Raw genomic sequence first — 21,639 nt, 5'->3', positions numbered from 1 at the left:
CTGATATTTGAAAGATGCCATTTGGTAATGGTTGAATGAATGAGGAAATGCTGACTCTTTTAAAAACATTATAATTCCCAATTATATAAGTTGTTTCATTAAACAGAACCAGGATATAACAGCATTTTTTATTAAGTTGTTTCTTACAGAAATAACTGGCGTCAGTATGTTGTTTTATATTCCTAAATTTTATTTCAGCCAATAAATTTGCTGCTTGTTTATAATTATTTAAAAATATTTACCCTGGAGCTCTGTGTCTCTATATACTATCGAATTCTTTAAAAGGATATATACTTAATACGTTACATCCAGTAAACCGTTTGCTACCTGTGACCTAATAGGTCTGTCGGTGTTTCTGAAATAAGTCGCTTTCTTTACTAATACAGTTCTGTTGCTTCCTCTGCTTCTCTTGTGATAGATACGACCGTATGTAGGATGTTTGGTACAGTATTTGCCTCTTCTTTGGAAGCAGAGTGAAGAGCACAATATGTTGAGATGTGCTATTCTTACGACACTTATTCATCTTGTTCAGGTAAGTTCCCTCTCCACAGTTTCTAGTTTAGTTTTTTTTTTCCTCCTTTAATTTTTTTTTGCTATTTTCATGTGATTGATGTTAGTGGCAGTAAAAGACCTTACATTTTTCTTGCTCATGTGTGATCTACACAGTTTAAAAACACTTTTTATATTTACTAAGAGCACTTTCTGACATTTAAAAAAATATTCTCTACGTTTAAAAGACAATTTCTTTCATTAGAGGTGGTTGTCCCCAGAGAAGGTAGACTTGTGATTTTTATAGTCAGTTGTTTTTTGCATGTAGTTTCCTTGGTATTCAGGGCTCTTCTGTATAAACTTACTCTCCATTTTCATTTAAAGTAAAAATTTTCCTTTCATATGTTGGGAAGACAGAAAAACAGGTGAGTTGCCTTCGAGGGAAGGGGTTAATTTGATATTCGATATCTTGACTTTGAGGTATGGGGATGTGCAGCAGGTTGCTGCTGCTGCTGCTGCTAAGTTGAGAGAACCCTAAAATTTCAGAGAGAGAGAGATGGAGTTGCAGTTCTCATTTGAACTGTTAGGGTGGATTATGGTCTGATGGTAAGAGAATGGAGAGGGAAGCACTTAATGAGAATATCTGTCTGTAGGGATGTGCAAGTGACTTTTATTGCCCTTGCTGCAAAAGTTGATAGGTTTTTTCCAATGGGGAGATCTCTTTCAAAATTAAGAATTAGTACTCTAAAATGTTCCAATAAGTTAAACTAATATTATTATTATTTTTTTAAAAAACCTTTTTCAGTCACCTTGAAACATAAACTTCTTTCACCAAATATTTATGGTTGAGTTTTATAGTTATAAATTTCTATCTGAGACAGTTTTAGATACATGGATAGTGATACAAAAAAAATTTTTTTAAGCACTTTTGTCTATCCTTTAATTCTTGTGATTATCCTGAAAAATTATATCCCTTTATTAGAAGGGGATACAAAGGCTAATAGAAGGTTAGCAGTTAGTCTGAGATTGTTCATGTAGGCATCAGAACAGAGAGGGATCCTCGTGTCTTTTGCCTTATATCTCTGCCAAATGTGTTTTTAGACTCAACTTGAGATTTTTGTGAAGGAGGTATGCTCTTCAAACAATGTTACCTCAGGAAATCTTAGGAAGCTATAGGAACTTGTGGGAAATGTTTGGAGTCTATAGGACCTTTTCCTTTAATTGTGACACCCTTGATATGTATAGGCCAGTGTTGCAAGTTTTCAGCTAAGTAATCATGTGTCCTTGGAGAAAACATACAGTGTTTAACATTAAAAATGAGACTACCTTAAAATAAGTTTTTCAGTCATTCGATAAAGTTATGTAATTATTAGGGTTATATTGGTAAGTTTTCCTTTCATGGAAATCCTTGCATCTTTCAACTATCATTTGTATTTATTTATTAAATTTAGTAGACAGATATTAGTATAAGTATTTTTTTGTTTTTATTTTTGTTTTCCTTTTTAAAATTCTAGGAACCTAGACTGGTAGCCTCTCTGACTGAGGAGTATAATAATGAATGGAAATAAACGTTCTCTCCTGCAGTAGTTCGGCTTCGGTGGAAGCAGGTGTTCATCTATTTGATGAACATGGTTTTGAACACCTGCAGTATGCAGTACATGGTACTAGGCACTGGGAAACAGAAATGAATAGGACAAGCTTTCTGTGAACGTGGTTGTCTAGGGCAAGACTGAACAGCTAAGTGCTCTTTTAGCAGTAAGAACAGGGTGCTGTGGGGCGCTTGGTGGGTTGTCTCAGACTTGAAGACCTCACATGGGTCTTCAGAGAAGTCTTCCTTCAGAGGTGATACCCAAATAGTGTATCATTATCTCTTGACCTCCCTGTATAGAAGATGAGGATTTAATTTTCATTTTCCTGTGTATGACTCCTATCCTTCAAGCCTCCCAATATAGTTAGATTATAATTTAAATTAGGTCACTATTTAGTGTTTGTATGACTACATATATGGAGTTCATATATAAAGAATGCTGAAGTCGTATATCATTATATACAGCTAATTTTCTATCCTGTATAACCATCCACCTAATCTCCACTCCTGTATTAATAATTTTCTTTGCTTAGTTTATTATGTTTCCCGTTACTATGCAGCAAATTACCACAGATGTAAAGGAATAAAACAGCATTCCAAATACCTTATAGTTCTGTAGGTCAGAGGTCGAGCACACCATTTTGTGCTCTTTAATCAGTCTGATAGCCTGAAATCAGTCTGATAGTCTGACATGCTGCCAGACTAAGTTCTCCCCTGGAGGCTTCGAGGAAAATTTTTCTTTACAGTCAGCTTGTTGGCAGAATTTAGTTTCTTGGTCTGTAGCACTAAAATCCCAGATTACTTGCTGGCTGTCAGCTGAAAGTGAAAGTGAAAGTTGACCCCATGGACTGTAGGCTGCCAGGCTACCTTGGAATTCTCCAGGCCAGAATACTGGAGTGAGTAGCCATTCCCTTCTCCAGGGGATCTTCCTGACCCAGGAATCAAACCAGGGTCTCTTGGATTGCAGGCAGATTCTTTACCAACTGAGCTACCAGGGAAGCCTTGGAGGCCCTCCAGGTCCCTAGAGTCCAGCCACATTCCTCAATCATGACCCCTTCCATCAGTATCGTCAGCAGTGGGGAAATTCTTGGTTGTCAAATCCCCTCAGGTTTTGAATCTCTAACTTTCTTTCATGCAACTAGCTAAAGAAAACTCTTTTAAAGGGTTCATGTGGTTAGGTCAGGCTAATCTATATAATTTTCTTATTATAAGATCATTCAGTTTGAGACCTTAGTCATATCTGGAAAGTAATATCTAAATTAGCACTTGATTGAATAACTGGGGAATGGTCTGTATACACTGAAGTTATGAAGGTAAGAATCATAGGTGGTCATCTTAGAATTCTGCCTGCTGCATTTAGCTTTCTATGTAACTGAACCCATTCTGTCCACCTGTTACCTAAACATTCCCTCAGTATGTTCACACGCATCAGGTACTTTATTACTTTCATCATCTTGGGATCTGGAAAATTGATGCGCGTGTTAGTATGCGTTGGTTTTTACTCTATGCTTGTCCGTGGCTGTGATAACTGGGCCCCCTTTCAGTGTCATCAGAAGGGCTCTTCTTGCCTGTCCTTTCTGTAGGGTGCCTGTTTTCTGTACCTGTCTTCTTCCTTGTTATGACTTCCTCTTTCTGCTGGGGCCCACGAATGTCTGTGGCATTCTGCAAAAGGTACTTGGGGGGTAAATTTTGTCAAGATTTTGCATGTGTGAAAATGCCTTAAAGTTTTCATGATGACTAGTAGTTTGGCTGGGTGTAAAATTCTAAATTTACCCCTTGAGAGGCATTTTTCGTGCATCTTCTAGCTTCTGGAGTTGCTCTGAGGAATCCTTAGCCATTTTAATTCTTGTTTCTTGAATGTGTCATCTCTTCTTTCCCTTTGGCAACTTATATGATCTCTGTGTTTCAATTTCATGATGATGTGGGTATATTTTCATTCACTGTTCTGGACACTTGATGTATATTGCAAACTGGAAACATGTTCTTGGGTTCTAGAAAACTTCATCACATTCTGTTGATTATTTACACACCTTTGTGTTTTTCTTTTGTCTCTTTCTGAACTTCTTGTAACTCAGATGATAGATGAATGACCCAGCCCTAGATTTTTCTTACTGTTCGCTTCTGCTTTTCCTTCTCTTTGTCCTTTTGTTCTACTTTCTGGGGAATTTTTTGAGCTTTATCTTTCAGTCTTTCTATTGAGTTTTTCTTTCCTGTTGTAAGATTGTTAATGTCTATGAGTACTTTTTTTTAAAATTAAAATGTTATTTATTTATTTTTAATTGAAGTATAGTTGATTTATAGTATTAATTTCAGGTTACAACATAATCAATTCAGTACTTTTATAGATTATACTCCATTTGAAGTTATTACAAAATAATGGCTATATTTCTCCATGCTGTGTCATGTATCCTTGTTGATTATTTTATACATGTTTGTGACTCTTAATCCCATAACCCTATTTTGTCCCTCCCCACTCGAGGAGTTCTTTTTTGTATTGTTGAATAATCATTTTATATTTGTATACAGCCATTTGTATACAAATACAATCATTTGTATTGTTGAAAAATTATTTCATTTTTGTTTTCATGAATACAGTGTTTTATTCTAATAAGGATATTGACACTTTTCTGAGCTTTTATCTCTGTATGTGGTCTCTATTTCCTTCAATCATGTCTGTTGATGTGATTGGTTGCCTGCTTTTTTTTTTCCTTGTGAAATTTTGAAGCATGCACAAAAGAAGGAAGAACAGTATAATGAATCCTTAGGTAACCATTTCCCAACTTCAAGAGCTGTATCAATATTTTGCCTGTATAAATTTTATACTTTAGAGTGGGCACTAAAAAGTTAATCAAAAGGATTGAATATATATGGGAAACTTGGTGATTGTGGGTTTTTTCTTTAGAATAGTCTAGCTGGAAGCTTTTCTTTTTGTATGGGACAAATGTTTTGGTTCTATGATTCTGAGATCTTTCCTTACTGAAAGATCCATCAGTCTTTTGCCCTTTATATTATATCTGTTTTATATAGTATCCCTAGTCTTGATTACCTGATTGTTTCCTTGTCTTCAGATGCTTTGTTTTATACCTTATGAGAATAAATGGCCAAATCTGTACTGATTAAAGAGGGCCAGTTGTTTGACTATGCACAAGATGAGATCTTGTCATCAAATGTCTTTTAAAATACCTTCTACAGGTCCTATTACTTTTAATATTTCCCTTTAGCTTCCCTTTCCAAAATACCTTGTGCTGTTAGTTCCCAGGTCTTTTGGAGTTTCTGTAGTGTAAATCAGGTGGTTTCTTGCCCTTTTTCACTGCTGGCTTTGAGCTTTGGTTTTCTGAGTCTGCTAAATCAGTCGTTCTTTCCTGGTTCCAAAAATAAGTTGCTTTTATCTCTTCTTAAGCTGTCTTTGTACTTAGAGATCTAGGTCTTTAAAAACACATACTCGTATATCCTTTTAGTGAATCTTGGGAGAGCACAGTAGTAAATGCATGTGTTAAATCCATCAGCATTCACCAGATGCTAGCATAGTGAGTTTTAATACAGAGTCATTTTGTATAGCTGCAGCACTGAGTATCACAGTTGGGTGTAAGGGCCAGTTCTTATTGCTTGGTTGCTAAGTCATGTCTGATTCTTACAACCCCATGGACTATAGCCTGCCAGGCTCCTCTCTTCTTGGGATTTCCCAGGCAAGAATACTGGAATGGATTGCCACTTTCTTCTCCGGAGGATCTTCCTGACCCAGGGATCAAACCCAAGTCTCCTGCATCCGTAGGAAGGTTCTTCACCACTGAGCCACGAGGGAATCCTGGGGCCTGGTTAGGAAAGCATAAAGAAGGTATCTTGAAGTTCAGAGGAAGATGTGTTATCATTTGTATTTTAGAAAGGTAATCAGTGCACCAGTGGGGACACTGGTTTGGAATGGAGTAAAACTAAGGTCAAATAGTTGGGAAGCTCTTCTGTTAACTGTGAAAGGGACGATGATGTGAAGTAAAGCCATGGAAAGAAGGGGGAAAATTTGAGATAGAATTAAGGATTGCTTAGATTTGGGGTGAGGAGGAAGAAGCACAAAAGGTAGTTGTGGTATAATTTTTTGCTCTGTAGACAGTGGTTCATGTCACTTGAGTTAGGAAATGCAGGAACAGGAGCTATATTTTAGGAAGATAGTGGGTTGGTTCAGTGATTTACTTGAGAGTTTGAGATGCCTTCTGGTTCATGATTTCCTGTGTGATAAGGAGTGTCTGGAGTTCAAAAGTTTGGATTGGAGATAATAGATTTGGACATTATCAGCAAGTACAATGGCAACCCACTCTATATTCTTGCCTGGAAAATCCCAGGGACGGCGGAGCCTGGTGGGCTGCCGTCTATGGGGTCACACAGAGTTAGACATGACTGAAGCGACTTAGCAGCAGCAGCAGCAAGTACAAAGCACACGAGAAGAGAGCCAAAGACAGTACCCTGAGAAATACCACTTTTTGGAGAGTGTTGTTCTTTTCTCCCTGCTTAACTGTAACTATAATTGTAATTATTTCACAGAATTGTAGACATTGTTTTATAGTTACAGTTGTGGATCGAAAGTGTTCAAATTTACTTAAAGCTGCATATCTGACGCATTCTGACACATTCTTCAACCCACTAGACTACAAGGCTAAATTTCTTGAAGCTTTAACTGAGAGAGTCTTTTATGTTTAACAGTTACTTACTTTAGTTTTGCTAATGCTAACATTTTGTGCTCGTTAAAAATTGCACTAAGTAAGTAGATTCTAACATTCCTAGGAAATATTAAGTCTATTGATATTAAAAAATGAACTTGATTAATTTTCCTTAATTTTTTTTCTTTTTTTGTTCTGTTAAGATTTGAGGTGTGGAGAGTGAAATTTAACTGAATTTTAAGGCCAAGTTTACTGCTTTATTAAATGTGACATTTTTATAAATCTCTTCTTTGGAAAAATCTTTAATAAAGTCTATCAACCCTTGCATAGTAGAAAGGCCCAACTTAATGTATTTAAGAATAAACCTAGTGTATTTCCACTGAAGTATCTATATTCTGCTAATAAAATTTTGACTTTATATATATGTGTGTGTCATTGAAAGAGGCATTCATATACATTTTGTTGCTTTGTAATTATATATTGTATTGACAACTGAATTATTTTCTAAGTGAGGAGATGTTTGATAGTTTGTTTGGTTTCCATTCTTTGCTTATTGGATTGTAGAGATTATGAGTTAGAAATTGATTCTCTATCCTCTTACGTTCCTTTCAAAGTGCTTAGATTTAGTGTGACGCACTGAGTCAACCTCCATAAGACAGTAATTAGTCAAACTAGAATTTTAAGTTACAATCCCCCTCTTCTTCCTCCATCTTTGTTTTCTTAACTTATTAAAAAATTGGCATAAATTCATCTTTAAAAAATGCACACATTAAAAAAAAAAACTCCTTTTACCCCTCCCAACATCCTTTTCCAACATCCGTATTTAACTAGTGTCAACAGGTTTTTCTGTTTGCTCCCAAGAAACTTTTTTATGTGTATATGTTCATGTCAGATAGATAGCTATTAAAAAACTTGTTTGGCTTGTGAAAGTGTTACACACCCTTCTTTTTAATCCCAATTTTTCATTATTTTTGAAATTGTTTTCATTCCATGCCTAATCCTTTTTCATGGCTCCTGAGTATTCTAGAATATGAAAATATTATAATGTAGTTATCTTAGCTGTTGAACATTTAAATTAGGTTCTTTTTAACTTAGTTATTTAGTTGGGATAATTTGTAGAATTTAACGCATCACTGTTTACACGTCTTCAGTCATCATGGAAGGGAAAATAAATATGTGTATGAAAAATCTCTTAAAATGAACATATATTTGTAACCTTGATGTATATGCTTTTACTACCATTAGGCAATTGAATATTTTTTTACTACCGATTTCCAATTGTAAACAGAACTAATTTTGTTTTAATAATGCTTATGATTAGAATCATCCTTTTAAAATCTGATTGATTGAGTTTTTATAAATTGGTTTTAGGGCTTTTTAATATGATAGGTGATTTTTTGGTGGGAGGCGGGACCTTAGATTATCTGTGTTAAGTTTTATTTATACTTCCCATAGGGATTAGGAGCAGACAGCAAGAACCTGTACCCTTTCCTGCTCCCAGTTATTCAACTGAGTACAGATGTTTCCCAGCCTCCACATGTTTATCTTCTGGAAGATGGTTTAGAATTATGGTAAGAGGAAAAACTTGATACTGTGAATCTTATTTATTTTTTTTTCCTGGCCTTCCTTACTCATACCATTAAAGCAGAGGTCATGTAACAGGGTTTAAAAGCTCAGCATTTAAAAACAAAAACATAAAGTCAGTTTCCCTGAACTGGGTGACACAGTAACTCCCGCTTTTCTTGGCATCTGTCGCTCATTGTAGGCTCGTGATAGTAAAAGTTAGAGAGGATGTTTCAGTAAGGACTCAGCTGCATTTCATCTTCTGGAATTTGGAATGTGAAATGAGGAATCTTGACCAAAACTAAAAATTGACATAAAAACCTCCACACTGTTAAATGGGATGTTTTGGGGGTTATTGAATTACTTTCAACTTCTTGCTGCTTTACTCAGTAAATACTGGGGTAAAATACCTCAGCCCCAAATATTAATGCTACTTAGTCTTGACTTACTATTTTACTGAGTATAGTAGTATATAGCATTAAGCAGTGAAAAACAATTGAACTCTGTTTCTGTGGCATGTCAGAGCTACAAATTATGTAATGAATAAATTGAGGTTAACTTGATGAAAGTGAAAGAGGAGAGTGAAAAAGTTGGCTTAAAGCTCAACATTCAGAAAATGAAGATCATGGCATCCGGTCCCATCACTTCATGGGAAATAGATGGGGAAACAGTGGAAACAGTGTCAGACTTTATTTTTCTGGGCTCCAAAATCACTGCAGATGGTGACTGCAGCCATGAAATTAAAAGATGCTTACTCCTTGGAAGGAAAGTTATGACTAACCTAGATAGTATATTCAAAAGCAGAGATACTGCTTTCCCAACAAAGGTCCGTCTAGTCAAGGCTATGGTTTTTCCAGTAGTCAGTCATATATGGATGTGAGAGTTGGACTGTGAAGAAAGCTGAGGGCCGAAGAATTGATGCTTTTGAACTGTGGTGTTGGAGAAGACTCTTGAGAGTCCCTTGGACTGCAAGGAGATCCAACCAGTCCATTCTGAAGGAGATCAGCCCTGGGATTTCTTTGGAAGGACTGATGCTAAAGCTGAAACTCCAGTACTTTGGCCACCTTATGCAAAGAGTTGACTCATTGGAAAAGACTCTGATGTTGGGAGGGATTGGACGCAGGAGGAGAAGGGGACGACAGAGGATGAGATGGCTGGATGGTGTCACCGACTCAAAGGACGTGAATTTGAGTGAATTCCAAGAGTTGGTGATGGACAGGGAGGCCTGGCGTGCTGCGATTCATGGGGTTGCAAAGAGTCGGACACAACTGAGCAACTGAACTGAACTGAACTGAAACACAGACTGAGCATTCACTAGAAATCTTTTTGCTTCATCTTACTGATGGCAGCAGTTTTCTTTGGGGCAAATCTACTAAGGTGCAGTTACCAATGCAGGAAAGCTTTTAAAACTCCAATATAAAAAACCTAGTATTGGAATTTAAAGAAGCAAGTCAAAGAAAGTAAACATGGAGCAAACATTTGCGGTGTCTCCCTCCGTCACTGCTCCCCGTCTCCTTCTCTTCCTTCCTTCAGTTTTCCTTGGATGTTTAGGAGTGAACAGTTTTTTGATTCTTAGAAATTGTTTTTGGTGCAAATGCTGAATGAACGGTCTGTAAACAACAGCAACAACAAATCAGAATACTAGATGAACAATTGAAAAACATAACTAGGTAGATACTTACTAATTTGCAATTTGTGTTTCTTATATTTTCTAGGTTATATTGTTTGAATTAAAATGACTTCTGGATGGTTTGATTGTGAACTAGCATGTGTTGGGGCCTTTTATATTCGTTTATTTTTATTTGTACAGCGTGGGTTACTCTAGATCAGAGGTTGGCGAACTTTTCCTATAAAGGAGCAGATGGTAGGCTTCCTAGGCTTTGGAATTTCGGTCCCAGAGATTCAGCTCTGTTGTTGCAGTGTCAGAGCAGTCATAGTCAGTATGTATACAAATGGTTTCAGCTGTGCTCCAATAAGACATCATTTATAAAAATAGGGTGTGGACTGGATTTGGCCCATGAGCTATAGTTTGCCAACTCCTACTCTGTATTGCAAATTAAAACAGTAATCTCTGGCAAATAGATTCTTTTCTGTAAACATATGTATATATATATATATACACACACACACACCAGGGAAGTCCATATAATTTATCAGAAAATGAAAAATATTATAGTAAAGAGGTAGACTCATATGTTTATCAGTGCAATTACAGATCTAGTATATTAATGTGTTAGTGAAAGGTGTACACATTTTTTAAGGATTATATATTAAGGAATGCATTGCTCTACTACTGGTAATTTTTTCTAGCCTTTCATTGTATATAAACAAAATTAAATCATTAGGATGCATTTTAAACGTTTATCATATTTACTAATGCTAAGATACTTTAAAGAATCAAAGTACACATTTCTTAATGTGATTTTCTTAGGGGGCTAGAACTCCTGTTTGGAATCAGTATTCCAAACTCCTCTATTTGGAACACAGGTAGGCAGTCCCATGTATATACCACAGCATTAGGTTTGCAATCATGTTCTGATGATTACATCTTTTCTTATCTGTGAAATGAGGAAAAATAATTTCTACCTCACTTGGTTGTGTGAGCATGAGATGCTATTTGTAAAGTGGTTAGCACATGATGTATATGATTTATAAAGTCTGAGAATTGGTGAGGTTGCCTCGGAAGAAAAGGGCAGATAGAGAACATAGTGTTCTGGGCGGAATCCTGAAGAAGAAATTTTGAGGTCGCGTGAGAAGCGAGGAAAACCAAGCCGAGAGAGAATATTTCTTAAAGGAGGGAATGGTTAGTTATGTCAGATGTTGCCGATTGTCACAGTAAGAGTAGTCCATAGTAAGGACTGAAGGGAGATGATAGGAGGGGTTTCAGTGGAGTTGTGAGAACAGGAGGAGGAAGAGAGTAGACTGAAGACTAACTTGGAGTTAAGTGCAGCCTACGAGCATTGACAAGCTGTTGGAGAGCTTCTGCTATGAAGAGGATGTTGAAGTTGGGCAACAGTTGGCCAGTGTAGGAATGACGATCTGGATGTATGATGAGGCTTGAGAGTGAGATAATTGAGGGAGGCAAGAAGGGATGGGATTCAGCGTGAATGGAGGTTTTTTTTTTTTTCTTTTTTCTCCTTTAGATAGCAGGGATATTTCATCTATTTTAACTGGAGACAGAGAGAGATTTCTGTATTGTAGTAGAATAAGATGGGAGGATATTCCATCTCATAACTTCTGTTTTCTCAACGAAATATGAAGGATAGTTATCAACTGAGTGTTATGGGCTGGAATGGGAGCATTTAATAAGATGAGAAAGATTTGTGGGGACAAAGTATAAAAGTTACCTTGGGCAATAGAAATTTGAACTGATAGGGAGGTATAAGTTGTTATTTGTTATATGCAAAATGAAATTCTTCAGATTGATTATGTGATTTTTTTTTTTTCCCCTCATGAGTTCTTTGACCCAACATTGTTATTTTTTTTGCTGATATTAAAGTAAATGATTTAGCCCTGGATTTATTGCATTGTAAATATAACATACCACTTGTACAAGGTTTTAAAATTTAATTTGAATTTTAATGACTTATTATAGTAATATATTCACATAAATAGTAATGATAGTATCGAAGATGCAGACTTTCATGAATATCTATGATAACTATTCTTTTTAACTTGTAGATTGTTTGTTCACATTATTTTGGTTTTTTATCCTGACACTGATCTATTAAAATATCCCATTCAGTTTTCTTCATGTGAGTGCCCCTTTTCATTTCTAGCATTTTTGAACTGTAAGTTAAACAAAATAGTCACTGCACAAAATTTTGATACTTTTATATGGTGTTATAAGATTTAAGAAATAAAATATATTTAAAATTTTTTATGAAGCAACGTGATGTAATACATGTGTATGGTGTTTAAATTCTTTTGCATTTAAATTTAATCTTATATTAATATTGTATGGTTTGTTTCATTTAGATTAAAATCTTTATTTTAGTTTTGGCTTGCTGAATCTTTGTTGCTGCATGGGCTTTTTTCTAGTTGAGGTGAGTGGGGCTGCTCTGTAGTTGGAGTAGGTGGGCTTCTCTTGCTGCGGAGCACAGGCTCTGGGCACACAGGCTTCAGTAGTTGCAGCTCCCAGGCTCTGGAGCACAGGCTCAGTAGTTGTGGAGCAAGGGCTTAGTTGTTCCTTGGCATGGGGGGGTCTTCCTAGATCAGGGATCAAACCCGTGTCTCCTGCATTGGCCTGCAGAGTCTTTACCACTGAGCCACCAGGGAAGCCCTGTTTTGTTTAGATTTGACCCAACAATCTATGTTCATCTCTTACATTTTAGCTTTTTTATTTGAAATTTAGTTATGTTCCTATACAGAGCAAATCTTAAAATTTTATATTTTAACCTAACCAGGGATGCTTTACTTCAAAAGAATTTTTATAGTCGTATGTTTATTTGTTGAATTGATATATCTTTTTTACTTTATGCCCTCTCTTTTGAACATTTTTTGGAAGGTTAACATTAAGTTTCAATTTCTCTCTGCAAAGATATAGGTACATACATCTTTGTCTAATTATTCATCAAAGTAGTTAACTTTTCCTTGATGGTAAAGAATTTATAGTGTTTTGACTTTTTCTCACTTGCTCTCCTTTCCAAGTCTTCATTTTTTAATATGAAATTATAAATCATGTACCTGTATTTTTAAGTAGTTTCGATTCTTCACATCTTTTCCCTCTTTGGAATAGCGCAGTTTGTACTATGGAAACTACCTTAGGAAGTGAGAGTGGCAGTGACTTGAGTGGCGTTGTCACTTAAGTAATGATAGTGGAAGGGAAAGAGCAAGCTTCAGATAGACTCTTTTTTGGATCTGTTGAGTCAAAGAGTGTTTTTAAACGTCTTCTAGCATTTAGAATATGCCCTCCAATGTTTTTCTCAGTGAAACCTCAGGACTGGAGTGGAGTTTTTCTTTTGGTTTCATGGTTATTTTAAAGATGAATAGGATTTTTTTTTAACCTTACTTGAAATTTTATTCTTTAAAAATGAAATCCTGTTATTTTTTTTTAAACTGGTTTTTTATTAACATATAGTTGATTTACAGTGTTGTGTTAATATCTTCCATACACTAGAGTGACTCAGTTATACACATACATACAGTCTTTTTTATATTCTTTTCCATTATGGTTTATCCCAGGATGTTGAGTATAGTGCCCTGTGCTATACAGTAGGACCTTGTTTATCCGTTCTGTATGTGATAGCTTGCATCTACTTAAATGCAAATTTAACCCCAAATTCCCAGTCCATTTCCCTCCTCTCTCCCTCCCCCTTGGGAACCACAAGCCTGTTCTCTGTGTCTGGGTCTATTTCTGTTTGTAGATAGGTTTATTTGTACCATACTTTAGATTCCATGTGTAAATGATATCATATGGTATTTGTCTTTTCTCTTTAAAATCCTGTTACTATTGATCAAGGTAAGGTGTCCAAAGATATCATTCCTTGTGCTGTTGAGAAGTACTTCATTTGGGGGTACCTGGTTTTCCCTGTGTAATCCCCTGCCTAGATTACCTGATTTTGACATTTAACATTTGTGAAATATTTTGCGGGCATGTTGTTTATAATTATTTCTAACTTACATAAAACGAAAACTCATTTTCCATACTCTGGGTAAGAAATAGAATAGTGAGAATATCTGTGAAGACCATGTTATGGCTAGTTTGTTCCATGCTGGGATAACCCATTGTACCAATTTTTTTGTTTTCATTTCTTGATTTTCTTTCTTGTGTATTTATATTTTAAAAATCACATACATGTGTGTATCTCTAAACAGTATATTCTAACTTTTTATGAATTGTATCACGTATGTTCTAACTTGGTTCTTTTGCTTCCTGTTTTGAGATTGATCCATAGTGATGAGCCTAGTGGTGTGACTGTAACGATTCACTTACTCATTTGCCACTTTGTTTGATGTTCAAATAATGCATCTCTGAACATTCTTGTGCCTGGCTCCTGGAGCAAATGTATAAGACCATATGCCCTAGTATACCTTTCTGCCTAGAAATAGTTCCAGGTCATAGCTATATACACATATGCATATTCAGTGTCACTGGATAATAGCTGTTTCCCGAAGTGATTATATCAGCTTGCATTGCTGTCAGCAGTGTGCACGTCACTGCTTTATAGCTTTGACAGTACATGGTATGTCATACTTTGCTGAGTGATGGGGTAAAATTATGCCTTGTTTTGGTTATAATTTATATTTTCTTAATTACTAGCTAGATATCTTTATGTATTTTATGGTTGGGTTTATTGTCAGCCATTGTATCCTGTGTTAAATATTTGTTCATGTGTTCTGTCCACTTTTCTCTTGACTTTTTTAAAAAAATATCATTCCCTTGTCAAGCATATATATTGAAAATAATCTCGCAGTATGTAACTTTTATGTTTTAACTTTTTTTGAGACAGCTTTTGGTACATAATAGTTGTTAACTTTAGTGTAGTTATATTTATCAGTCTTTTTCTAGACTTTTTCTAATCTAATGCCATAAAAATCTTCTGACCTCTTGTAAAACCTTACTTTTCTCATATAAATCCTGGAATTAATTTCTGTATTTTGTATGGAGGAGAGGTTTGGTGTTTCACCACAAAAGACTGAGTAGTACCTTTTTAAAAAAAAATTTTTTTTTCTGTATTGTCTATTTTGCTTTCTTCCTTTAAATGGGACAGTTTTTTAAATACTTAAGTTGTATTGTTAATAGCTTTAAAGGCTGTGAAAGGTGATTTAATCGTCTTTCTTCCCCCCTCCCCCCCCCAGGTTAGTGACTTTGGAAAACAGCCCATGTATTACACCAGAGTTGCTTCGTATATTTCAGAATATGTCACCACTTCTAGGTAAGTTTTAAAGCATAAAATTACTACTGTTCTACAGGCAGCTGTGAATTATACCTTCCATTTTTAATAAACCTTTGATTTTAAGAAATAAGTTGGGTAGTATTTTAATAGTTTCTGAATTTTTTTCCTACAGTATACTTTTTAGAACTATTTCTGTGTATTAAAGAGCAAACACTAAATTTACTTAATTGAAAAGTCATTTCATGCTATCAGTTTTTCATAAATGAGCTCTATACATACTTCTGATTTAGCTAAGGAACCACCAAAATAAAGATGATTAAATATTAGAAAAGCATTTATTGTTTGTTGAGGTATTTTTTATGTATGGGCTTGAAATAAGGAAGCTTAATTTTCTTTTTTAAAAGCTCTTTATTCATTCAGGTCAGGGTTAGTTGTTGGGTCTTAGATGTGGCACGCAGGGTCTGCACTGTGTGATTTTCATCACGTCTTGTGGGATCTTTTGTTGTGGCGCGTAGGTTGCTCTGAGGCATGTGGGATCTTAGTTCCCTGACCAGGGATTGAACTCTCTGCCTCTGCATTGCAAGGTGGATTCTTAACCACTGGGCCACCAGGGAAGTCCCTGGAAGCTTAATGTTTTGAAGCAACACGTTTGACATGTAGCATCAGAGAACTAGACACTGTGCTAGGGTTAGGCTCTTTAGTCTCTGTTAGCTACCATGATGATAGGTAGTTTGATTCCTTTCTGAACGTGAACATGTATTCTGATGATGCTTAACCATAGAAAGCCAATGCTTGTCTGCTGCATATTGGCTACCATTCACAAGTATGTGATATCTTAAATTTATAAAAAATTACTGTCTGTAGAGTTACTTTGTGTGTAATTTTTACCATGCAGATTCACATTTAACTCGTATAGACTATTTAAGAGTTGTATATAGTGCTATTTACTGGCCTTTTGATTCTTTTTCGGTCTGCAAACTACTGCCATTTAGAAACATTGTTTATTTACAAAATGTAAAAATTGTTTATGTTTATTCCGTTCCGAGTTCCCAGTCTTTAATACTTACCCAACGAAGTGTCTTTTAACTCCTTTCTTTTGAGGAATCTAGTGCATTGTAAGACATTTAATAGCATCCTTACAACCCACTGGATCCTAGTTTTAACAGCCAAAGTTTCCAGACATGGCCATATGTCCCCTAGAGGGCAAAATTGCCCATGGTTGAGAACATTTGAATTAAATTATTCACAGTCTGAAAATAAATGCAGGTCTATTGCATGGTCAACTCCTCTTGCTGTTTGGACCAGAAAGAAAGTGAAAGTGAAGTCGCTCAGTCGTGTCTGACTCTTTGCAACCCGTGGACTGTAGCCCACCAAGCTCCTCCGTCCATGGGATTCTCCAGGCAAGAATACTGGAGTGGGTTGCCATTTCCTTCTCTGGGGATCTTCCTGACCCAGGGATCGAACCCAGGTCTCCCACATTGCAGGCAGACGCTTTAACAATAACTTTTTTTTAATCAGAGTTTTACTAGGAACTCATAGATAACAATGAACAGTGTTCAGTATACTTTAAGATAAATTTATTAATTTTAGGGCTATTTTTTTTTTACTATTACTATGTAGTATTTGTTTAAGATAGCATTCCTTAGTATAAGCTGTACTTGGCTTGATGGAGGCATGGAAAACAGTATAAAGTGACCTAATTGCTATTTGCTTGTATATATTTATCTAGAAATAGCTTTTAAGATATCTGTGAGAAGAGATGGAAACTGTGGTTTTCAAAATCAAATCTTTTTTAAATATTGTTTTCTTCTTCATAGACCTTGGTAAAATTTTAGATGGCAGTGATTTATAAATTATACTTGGTGACCTACCTGGAATGTAACCATTGTGATTTCTTATTTAAGTGTAGACCCTGCTGTGATATTTATCACAGTGGTTGCCAAGTAGTTTTCTGTTCATTGTTTGTCTGTTAAACAATGTGCCCAAGTTCAGACTTGACTAGACTTGCTCCTTAAGGAGAAAAGGACAGTGTGAAGTTTTCATAAGGATGACTTTATCCAATATAATTGTCCATTCTTTTATCCTGACATTTTGTCTTCTGTTGTGAAACGTCTTCCCTGGTGGCTCAGATAGTAAAGAATCTGGCTGCAACGCAGAAGACCCGGGTTCGATTCCTGGGCCCATAGATCCCTGGAAACGGCATTGGCAAACTACTCCAGTGTTCTTGCCCATGGACTGAGGAGCCTGGCAGGCTATAGTCTGTGGGCTTGCAAAGAACCCACGACTGAGACACGAACACTTTCATATATTTAGGTGACAGCCTTTGTTATTTCTGCCTTTGCTTAGCATGATAATGAGTTGGTTAGTCTCTGTCCCCTCTACATTCTGATTTTAACTGATATATTAAATCCTAAAATATACAAAGTAATTCCTTTGAAACATTTTGAATTTGGGGTATATTTTTCATCTACTGTTGAAAATATAGGTGGGTTCAGTTCAGTCACTCAGTCATGTCTGACTCTTTGCAACCCCATAGACTATAGCACGCTAGGCTTCCTTGTCTATCACCAACTCACAGAGCTTGCTTAAACTCATGTCCAAGGAGTCAGTGATGCCATCCAACCGTCTCATCCTCTCTTGTCCCCTTCTCCTGCCTTCAGTCTTTCCCAGCATCAGGATCTTTCCCAATGAGTCAGTTCTTTGTGTCAGGTAACCAAGTATTGTAGTTTCAGCTTTAGCATCAGTCCTTCCAATGTATATTCAGGACTGATTTCCTTTAAGATTGACTGGTTGGATCTCCTTGCAGTCCAAGGGACTCTTAAGAGTCTTCTCCAACACCACAGTTCAAAAGCATCAATTCTTCTGCGCTCAGCTTTCTTTATAGTCCAACTCTTAACATCTATACATGAGTACTAGAAAAACCATAGCTTTGACTAGATGGATCTTTGTTGGCAAAGATACATCGCTGCTTTTTAATTTGTTCTCTAGGTTGGTCATAGGTTTTCTTCCAAGGAGCAAGCATCTTTTATGGGTCATTCTCATCTAAACAGAATATCTTCTCACTTTGCTAGGATATGAGTTACGTAAGAACCCAGAGCCTACACTTTTGCTGGGAAACATTTTTCATTCTGTCCTATTGGAAGTGCATATGATTTCTAAAATAGTAGCAATACAAAATGAAAAGTTTTAGGTATAGATGATATGTTGGGATCATGTTTTGATTTGTATAATTAATACAAATAATCTATAATTTGTTTTATCATTATTGTTTGTGATAAGACATGTAAAATAGCGCTGCATAAACATTTGATCATACTCAATTTTAACAAAATGGTTTTTTGCTTTGCACTTTGAAAGGAATACCTAAAAACAATATTATTTTCCTATACTATTCTGGTAATAATACTTTTAAGAACATTTTCTATGTGTAGGTTTTTCATGGGGGAGTGGATTTGAATAACAAAGCCCAGGAATTGGGAATTATAATTTTCAAAGTATAACAGGCACTCTTTTAAGTAGGGTTACATGTTCAATGCCAGCACAGTAGACACTCAGTAAATGCTGATTGAATGAACCCATTTAAGCAGATGTCAAAATATGATGGTAAAATGATTCAGTTACATGCAGTTTGTCATGCTGGTACTAGAAATTTAATTTGAAATGAAAGGTTGGATTATGAGGTTATTTTCTGAAAGGAAAGAAAAGGGAGCTTAGTGTTTTCTAAGTTGTTTTAAGTAATGGGAAGTATATGGAAAGCATTAAGTTACAGGTTAATGCCAGTTTTTAGATGGATATTGATATACTAGCAGTCAGAATAGCATTCAGAAAAGATTTATAAAGAAGGGCATGTAGCTTAGCTTTAAGTGAATTGCTTCATTTAAACTGATTTTGAAAATTAATTACTTTGTTCTTTATTATTATTATTTTGGCAGAACTAAGTTCAGAAAGTGTCAGAACCTGCTTTAAGATCATCAATGGTTATATCTTTTTATCATCAACTGAATTTTTACAGGTATGTTGTAGCTTTTGCATTGTTAGAATTTATATAGTTATTATTTGATTGTGTCCTCTTTGAAATCAGAGATCTTATTTTGAAGCTTTTTCAAAGTTTAAAAGATTGATATTACTTTGGTTGGGGGGATTGTCATAAGCACTGCCCACTGCAGATGTGATGCAGTTCCATGAATTGCATTATTTAACACAGAAAATATGCTCTACATATAAATATATCCTTACATTGCTACAAAAATTAGAATAGGAGTAAACTGTATTTTTATCTCTTAAACCTTTCCTACAGAGTTTTAATTGAAATTTTATATACTTAGAGCTTTAGTATCTAATACTCAAATAGATTATGAGTCCCCAATTCAATATTTTGCCTTTTTTGATATCACAGATATATTCATATGTATAATTTGACTTTTCATTGCATTTCAGACCTATGCAGTAGGTCTATGTCAGTCCTTTTGTGAACTACTAAAGGAAATTACTACAGATGGTCAAGTTCAAGTGCTGAAGGTACTGTCATCTTTCTAATGAATATTGTTTTAAGTTTTCCCTCTGTATTTTGTGAGATTAGACCTTCATTTGGGTTTGGATGATTGACAAGAAGGGGAAGAGTAATTCTAGACAGAGTATTTTCTTTTAGCAGTATTAAATTGGTGTTAATACTTCTGGACTAGAGATTGGAAATCTGATTGTGCATATAAGTCACCTGAAGATGTTGTTAAAATGCAGATTTCACATTTCTAACAAAGTGTCTGCTGATGAGTCCCCAGAGTCTCCCCCGCCCCTATCCTGAGACTTCACTTTGTGTAATAAGGCTTTAAAAACTTACAAATTACCCAGAGCGCGGTGATGTCTGATACTTCTCACCTGTCCAGTTAGTTCACCTGCTTTTGGGACACAGTATCCCACTATAATTTGGTACTTTTAATTTAGATTATCTGTTGAATTTAGAATACCAAGTTTGTATGAATTGTGTATAACAAAGAACCAATGTCACATCATTATGTTGTATACCTGAAGCCAATATAGTGTTATATGTTAGTTATATCCCCATTAAAAAAAAAAAAAACCTGATAGGCTATGAGTTAATTTTTATGTATTATATCTTTATGGAATCACTATATCTCTAATATATTGTATATAGTTGTGTATAATTAAGAACAGGCTCAAGTTATATATACATCTACATATTAAAGATATAAATTATATCAAATGTATATACTTAGATATAAATATTTTAAATATATGTTAATATATCTTTACATGTATATATGTGGTTCACACACACTTACTTTGTATGGTACTTTCTGAGAAGGTGTACTTGTTAAAAGCATCTATTTTTTGTTTCTAATTTCTTAGCTATGTTTTAAGTCAGATATGAGAGCTGAAGAGGTGTTATTATAACATAGCCAAGTAGCGTTTTTTGTGTGTGAAAGTCCTGGCTTTAGATCCTAAAAGCTATTTGATTTCCTCCCAGTGAAATGAAAATGTGTTTTCCCCTAAAGGTTCATCGTTAGAAATGCATTAACCACAGTAATCAAAGCAGCAATCCATAGTATATTTCAGGAAACTAAGTGGGTATTAGTTTGTATAGATAGTAAAGTCTTCTTTCATGTTAACCAACCATTGGAACATATTCAAGCATCACACTGTTTAATGTGCTGTTCTTCAGACATTTATTACACACTTATATGCTCGTATAAAGCTGCAGATATCTGTGTTAATATGCATGTTAATTTGATTTTCAAATGGCTGCATTTACTATCACTGCTGATTATTCATTTTCACCATGTGGGTCAGTTCAGTTCAGTCACTCAGTTATGTCTGACTCTTTGTGACCCCATGGACTACAGCACACTAGGCCTCCCTGTCCATCACTAACTCCCTGAGCTTACTCAAACTCGGGTCCATTGAGTCGGTGATCCCATCCAGCCATCTCATCCTCTGCCGTCCCCTTCTCCTCCAGTCTTCAATCTTCCCCAGCATCAGGGTCTTGCCCAATGAGTCAGTTCTTTTCATCAGGTGGCCAGAGTGTTAGAGTTTCAGCTTCAGCATTAGTCCTTCCAGTGAACACCTAGGACCTATCTCCTTTAGGGTAGACTGGTCGGATCTCCTTGCAGTCCAAGGGACTCTCAAGAGTCTTCTCCAACGGTTCAAAACCATCAATCCTTAGGTGCTCAGCTTTCTCTCAACTCTCACATCCATGTATGACTACTGGAAAAACCATAGCCTTGACTAGACGAACCTTTATTGGCAAAGTAATATCTCTGCTTTTTAATATGCTGTCTAGGTTGGTCATAACTTTACTTCCAAGGAGCAAGCGTCTTTTAATTTCATATTTGCAGTCACCATCTGCAATGATTTTGGAGCCCCCAAAAATAAAGTCTGCCACTGTTTCCACTGTTTCCCCATCTATTTCCCATGAAGTGATGGGACCAGATGCCATGATCTTCGTTTTCTGAATGTTGAGCTTTAAGCCAACTTTTTCACTCTCCTCTTTCAC

General features: G+C 35.8%; 1 protein-coding gene across 3 annotated transcripts in view; it reads left to right on the top strand.

Moving 5' to 3' along the window:
• Positions 1-21,639, top strand: part of IPO11 (importin 11) — a 190,186-nt gene that overhangs the window by 86,989 nt on the left and 81,558 nt on the right. For all 3 annotated transcript variants that reach the window (XM_005694660.2, XM_005694661.3, XM_013972789.2), the window contains exons 20-24: positions 419-532; positions 8,182-8,297; positions 15,091-15,167; positions 19,061-19,140; positions 19,566-19,646. In XM_005694660.2, the coding sequence (XP_005694717.1) occupies positions 419-532; positions 8,182-8,297; positions 15,091-15,167; positions 19,061-19,140; positions 19,566-19,646 (468 nt within the window). The remainder of the gene's footprint in view (positions 1-418; positions 533-8,181; positions 8,298-15,090; positions 15,168-19,060; positions 19,141-19,565; positions 19,647-21,639) is intronic.

Source organism: Capra hircus, chromosome 20 (genome assembly GCF_001704415.2).
Source record: "Capra hircus breed San Clemente chromosome 20, ASM170441v1, whole genome shotgun sequence".
NCBI classification, from domain to species: Eukaryota; Metazoa; Chordata; class Mammalia; order Artiodactyla; family Bovidae; genus Capra; species Capra hircus.
Note: the sequence above shows the minus strand (reverse complement) of the source record. Positions and strands in the feature narration are given on the sequence as shown.